The sequence below is a fragment of the Dasypus novemcinctus genome, chromosome 18 (assembly GCF_030445035.2).
Source record: "Dasypus novemcinctus isolate mDasNov1 chromosome 18, mDasNov1.1.hap2, whole genome shotgun sequence".
Classification (NCBI taxonomy): domain Eukaryota; kingdom Metazoa; phylum Chordata; class Mammalia; order Cingulata; family Dasypodidae; genus Dasypus; species Dasypus novemcinctus.
The window spans coordinates 53,006,199-53,012,409 of NC_080690.1; the positions used below are offsets into that span (position 1 = coordinate 53,006,199).

The 6,211-nt window shown below is 52.0% G+C and overlaps 1 protein-coding gene across 1 annotated transcript; it reads right to left on the reverse strand.

The window, feature by feature from the left end:
- Positions 1 to 400: 400 nt before the first annotated feature.
- SCGB2B2 (secretoglobin family 2B member 2) lies at positions 401 to 5,565 on the reverse strand. Its single transcript, XM_071208988.1, has 4 exons — positions 5,539 to 5,565; positions 5,187 to 5,346; positions 4,842 to 5,026; positions 401 to 553 (listed from the first exon to the last, which is right to left on the reverse strand). Exons 1-4 carry the CDS (start codon positions 5,563 to 5,565, stop codon positions 542 to 544), a joined length of 384 nt encoding a protein of 127 aa, XP_071065089.1. The 3' UTR covers positions 401 to 541.
- Between the last annotated feature and the right edge of the window lie 646 nt (positions 5,566 to 6,211).

A 6,211-nucleotide genomic window follows, 5' to 3' on the forward strand; every position in this document is an offset into this window, starting at 1 on the left:
AAGAGACACAAGAAGTTAAGAAAAGATGGAAACAGGGGACTCAAAGCCTCAAGGACTAAGAGCCTTGGCCCAAGCTTCCACATCATATTTATTGAATATCTCAGGGGCGGGAGTGTAGTTGCTTTTTTATTCTTTAGATAACATGGTGCCAGAGCAATCACGTCCACATTTTCCCCATGTATGCCGTGCAAGATTTAAATGTTTCTTTCTGCAAACAATTACAGGTTGTTCAGGACAGTGTTCCATCCTGAAAGGACCCGATGTTCTAAAGTCCGTACCCTCATTTTCATTATGGAAACATTTTAAGCTCCAGCCATTTCTCCACACAGCCCTCTGTGAGGCCGGGGTGCATTTGTGCAGCAGGGGAGGTGGGCTCCACTGCAGCGTGGGCCGGCTGGTGCCGTGGATGCCGTGGGGAGCACAGTTGCAAAGGGGAGGGGTTGGAATAGCAATCTTGCAGCTTGAAGGATTCCGTGGTGTAGTTGCTGGCTCGAACCCTCTAGTGTGCTTTCCAGCCACGGTCTCAGCTTGGAGGACAGGCTCATCTGAGATGCTGAAAAGCCAAGCAGGCATCAGCTGGTGACGTGGGCAGAGAACAGACACACAGACAAGCCTGGTGAGATGCGAGACAGGAGGAGGAGAAGCAGGTGAGGGGGAAGGGCCCAGGGAGGGGCAGGGACACTGGCTGAGGAGCTGCGGGGAGCAGGGGTGGGGGTGGAGGGGATAAAGCCTGGGAGGGGGAGGGAGTCAGTATGAGGACGTGGAGGGACCCCTGCACCCCAGTGCCCCTTTCCGCACCCAGCTGGACGCTCAAGACCAGCACGAGTATCGTAGCACGTGAGTGTCAGCTTCGTGGTGGCGGAGGCTGTGTCCCGGGTGCTGGCGTTGGAGCCACCTGGCCCCTGGAGAGCTTCTGTGTGTCCTCGGACCCGCCCACGCCTCGCTCAGGGCCGCAGAGGACACAGAGCCCAGGGCTGCCAGGGGCAGCAGGGCAGGAAGCCCGGGGCCAGGTGGGAGGGCTGGGCCCTGGCCCTCTCCCTCCCCATGGCAGCCTCTGGGCTGGGGGTGCACGCTGAAGTAGGTGGGCGTGTTCGTGTGTGCTCGTTGCCTGGAGCCCTCGTCCAGGGAGGGCCTGGAATTCTCACCCCTGAAACTGTTCCCGTCTGTCCCACTCTGCATGACGTCCCGGCCTGCCCAGCAGAGGCTGATCCAGTCACTTGGGGCTTTTCCTTTGGGGGGGGGGGGGTGTTTTCAGTTGCAGGTAACAGAAAACACAACAGATGGTGAGATGGTGGCGGTGTTTTCCTCACATATCAAGAATTCCAACATTGTTGGAGCGTATGAAAATTGGAATATAGACTGTCAACTTTACATCAACATTAAATTTCCTCAACTTGACAACTGTGTTTAAGGGGGTTACATGAGTGAATATCCTTGTTCTTAGGAAAAGCGCATAGAAATATTAAGTGTTCAAGAAGCTTGATGTATACAACCTACTCTGAAATGTTTTCTAAAATAGACATAGATGGATGGATTGATGGGTGGGTGGAGAGAGACAGATAAATACATAATGATATGGAATGATATGCAAAGTGTGGCAACATGTTAAAACTGGTATATCTGTATATCTGGAAATGGAGAACGTTTGAGCTCTCTGTATGGGTTTTGTATTATTTTTACAACTGTTCTGTAAGTATGAAATTATTTCAAAATAAAGAATTTATTAACAAAAAGAAAACCACACACACAAAAATCCAGACCACCCATAGAGTACACTTTCCTATGAGTCTGAGGGCCTGGGATTTCTGGCCTAGCCTGGCCTTTCTTTGTCAGCATGTCCTCTTCAAAATCCTGGGGTCTCTGTCCATTGTCCTCTCCCCTTCCGATGGGGACTCAGGACTCCCAGTGCTCACTACTCTGTGAGCGGAGAGGTGGTCTGCCTCGACTGAGTCTAAATAATTCGTGGTGTTGTGCTGATGCGCGCGAGGAGTGCCATGCCACGCAGGGTATCCCCTGCGTAGGGGAGCCCCACGCTCAAGGAGTGCGCCCGGTAAGGAAAGCTGCCCAGTGCGAAAGAAAGTGCAGCCTGCCCAGGAATGGCGCCGCACACACGGAGAGCTGATGCAGCAAGAGGACGCAACAAAAAGAAACACAGATTCCCGTGCCGCTGACAACAAGAGAAGCAGACAAAAAGAAGAACACGCAGCAAATGGACACAGAGAATAGACAACTGGGGCGGGGGGTGGGGAAAAGGGGAGAGAAATTAAAAAAAAAAAATTCCTGGCGTTGACCTTGATCTCCAGTACTTCCTGCGCCCACCCCACCCCCGTGATTGCCACCTGCAGCATTTCAGTGATCCGCTCTCTGCATCGCTCAGGTCTTTTCTCCTTTCCCTGCTCCCTGTGAGTGTCTCCAGCTTCCGGTGGTGAAGTGCTGTACCAGTGAAACCTCCATGTGCTGACAACCTCACCCCTTCCCCAGAGGGTGGGAAGAGCACCTGTGCTGGCCACTGCCCCTGACTTCTTCTCTCTGTCCTAGGAGGACCTTCCCCGGCTGCTTAGGAGAGGTGTGCCGTGGACCATGTGTGACATGGACACGTGGCTCTCCCCCCGACCCAGCCATCCCCTCGCTGTGCTCTCCCGACTCCTGTGGTTCTGATCTTGGTGTTGTCTCCACACTGCCTCTGACTTTGAGGCCAATTCCAGGCACGGTCACTCTCATGTCAGCCCCCCTTCTTGGCACCCCAACTATAGAAGAGCAGGTCCTGTAGAGTATGCCTTGGGTGAAATTCTGGGGGATGATTTCACAGGAATGTGGTGAATTCTTGGGCTTCAAATCCCAATGTGCTCCCAATGTGAGCTGCCCACGGCTGCCTGGTTTGCCGTTGGTTTCAGGGCCCCCTGAGTGTTGGTGGAAGAGTGGACGTGACAGTTTGAGTAGAATCGCTTTACCACTCAGTCTCTCTGACCCTCTTCTCCTTCAGCCACAGGAATCCTACCTATGCCTCTAAGAACATGTGATTCCCCATCCCCCACCAGAGGAGGGTGCATTGCTCCTGAGTCGGGGTCCCTCTCCTCTGACTGGAGGCAGGAGACAGCAGGTCATGTCCCACAGACTGTGGGCAGTTTAGATGATGAAAGAGAAGGGCAGCTGGGAGGCAAGTAAGGGTGTGACAGGTAATGAGGGCCTTAAATGACGCACGGGAAATCTGCATGTCATCCAGAGGGAGGGCGAGCAGGGCTCCCCGAACAGGGGTCCCAGATGTGGGCTTAAGGAAGGGCACTCTGGCCACTGTGGCAAGTGGCTTGTAGGGAACTGAGCCTGGAGGGAGGACCCAGTTGCCTTAATCCAGGCACGGTCAACAAGGACATCAAATAATATGATTATTGTTTGTTCATTCCTTGTTCATTCCTTCATCAGCGTGTCCTTGGAATCAAGCCCTGTGGGAGTATGAGACTCGCACCGCGCCCTCCCACCCCGGGTGCATTGCTCTATCTACTTCCACCACCCGCTCCTCGTGAGGGTCTTGCCGTCTCCGGATGCTCCGCAGGGCATCTTTTCTCCTCCCCCTGCCTCTTCTTGCATCACGGTGGCACTTGACAAGGCTTGGCTCTTTCAAGGGGAAGCAGGTGCTCAAGATATAAAATGCAAATAATGCAACAGAAAGAGCCACCTCCAGCCAATGGACTCCCAGAACTGAAGCACTGTGACACCTGTCGAATTTGTCTCCCCAATGGCCCCCACAGTCCCATGCAGACCTGGTCACACCCATTCTCCCATGAACTCATCCTGTCCCTCACAGACCCTAGTACTCAGAACTGAGCTGCAGGTATTTGTTGGGGTAGTGTCACAAACGGAGGCAGGTCAGACTGGGTTTTCTGATATCTGGTGCTGGGAGCAAGCGGTGGTGGTAGCCTTGGGGTGGGAAAGGGGTCAGGCCAAACTGCCGGAAGTCTTAGGCAGCATGCCGAGGGAACATTCCGGACTGGTAACAATTCTTCCCTGTGAGAAAAGGACTGGGTGAGCAGGGCTGTGGGGCATGCCCCTTCGCTTCAGGCTCCCCTCCCCTTGATGCCCAGCTCCCATCCAAGTTCCCCCGGTTGAACACTTCTGTGGCCACCACTGTGTCTAACTGTGTCATTGTGATGGGGGATGACATGAAGGAAATGTTTTATGGCTTCTGCGTTTCATTCTGCTTATGTCACTGAAAATGGCAAGTGTGAACTTGTGTGTGTGCAAATATAGGTTTTTGAAGTATGGTGGTGAGTGTGAGTTCATTTAGGATGTAATTTGTAGGCTTAACCGAAGGGCCCCCCAGACCCCCATTTACTGCCACACACCCAGATCCTCAGAGGAGTTCCCTAACTTTTCTTTGCCCCCTTTTTTGTGATCATAGGCTCTGGGACAAAGACAGAGAGTGTGACTGTGGTGTCTGCCCAGTGACTGTGGACTGTGTGTTTAGGATAATACGTCCTTATGCATTGGAGTGTGTCGCAGGGTGTGCCTGTGGGGTCTGGTGTGTCACCACATAAAGTGGCACTTGGTGACTGTGTGCTGGTGTTTGTTCACTAGTTTACCAGTTAATTCTCTGATTGGGGTCCCCTGAGTGCCTGGCGCTGTGCTGGGCACTGGGCTTGGAGGGTCTCAGACTCTGGGTTAAGGGTGGGATTGGGGGGAGGGGATGCATAGGACCCTGTTGGGGGGTTGTTGGGGTTCTCACCTAGTCTCGAAATATCGTGCTCAGGATGGGGAAAGAGGGAAGGGCAGGGGCCTGAGGGCCACGGAGCCTGGGAACTGAAGACCTGCCGTGCTGGCAGGACCCCCAGCCAGGACCCACTCACCTTGAACGCTATATCAAGAAGCCTTTCTGTCAACGAGATATTTCTATAGCATTGCTGGAGCTTGAGGAAGGCCTGCTCGGTGTCTTGGCTGGGCTTACATTGAGAAAGCTCCCATTTCAGTTCCCTTTCTAATGAACTCATAGAAACAATTCCAAACAATTTATGGAAAGGCAGGCAGGCATCCCCTGTGATGGATGAGGCGACATAAGAAAGAAAAGAAGTCAGAGTTAAATTAATCTTCTCCTTACAAATGTCTGGGGTTAGGAAAGGGGAGGCCAGAGTGAGGGTGAGAGTGAAGGGCAGGGGCACTCCACTTTCTCCCAACACTGCATTCTTCTTTCTCACCCAGCTGGACGCTCAGGACCAGCGCCAGCAGAACAACACACACGGCAGGTGTCCCCTGCAGGGCAGTGTGGTCTACTGTCCCAGCAGTCTCACCGAGTCTTCGGTTGAGCTTTATGTATGTCCTGGACACCTGATATGCCCTTCCTGTGTTTGCGAAGATCTGAAGAGTCCCAAGGCCCCAGGCTATGGTGACGGTGTGGCTGGAATATCAGGACCTGGGAGGTACATCCCAGGACTCTTGAGTCCCCGGGGATTGGGAACAGGCCAAATATACTCTGATGTGCAAACCACAGGCATGGGTGTGTGCTGGCTCATCCAGGAGCCCGCAGTGCAGGAATGTGTGTCTTGGCACCTGGTGCAGGATCTGGCACAGAGTCATTGCTCAGTAAGTATTTGCCAAATGGATTTGTTTGTCTGATACTTCACTTACGGTTGTTTATCTCTGTGCACAGGCATTTCTGGGTATATTTCTGGCTCTGTGTTTGTTTCTCCCCAGGCTGGGGACTCTGGGCTTATGGGCATGCAGTGGAAGGGGCACAGGCTCTGGACTGCACCCCTGAGTGAGGCACCCACAGCTGTGAAAAGCTGGACCCTCGGTTTGCTCACCTGTCAAAGTGTGATGACCGTGCCTACCTCCTAAGCTCGTTGTTTTTCATGTACATAAAACCCCTTGCACAGTGTTGACAAAGTCAGCACTCAGTTTAATGTACTTATTTCATGTGGACCTTTTATAAAATCTTTTATTCATTAAAAATAATTTTATCTATATCAAAATTAAATGAGCTCATGAGGAATCAAATTGCTCTTTCAGACAGTATACTCTCTTTTCCTTACCTCAGAGGCAATAGCTTTTACCCCTTTAGCTGATACTTATATTGCTCCTTTTAGATTTTTCAGCTTTAGAAATTTCTACTGACTTTCTAATATGGGAGACCAGGGGATGATTTAGTTCCCTTTCTGCTCCTTTTTCACTCAACCCTCTTGTGTCTCCATCCTTTCAATATTGTTAAACAGTAATTTTGGTT

Coding starts and splice junctions, on each gene's coding strand:
- SCGB2B2 (XM_071208988.1), bottom strand. CDS start 5,565: ATGACTCTGTGCCAGATCCTGCACCAG. Junction 5,347..5,538: donor TGTGCCAGATCCTGCACCAG/GTGCCAAGACAC, acceptor GGGACTCTTCAG/ATCTTCGCAAACACAGGAAG. Junction 5,027..5,186: donor GGTCCTGAGCGTCCAGCTGG/GTGAGAAAGAAG, acceptor CATCCATCACAG/GGGATGCCTGCCTGCCTTTC.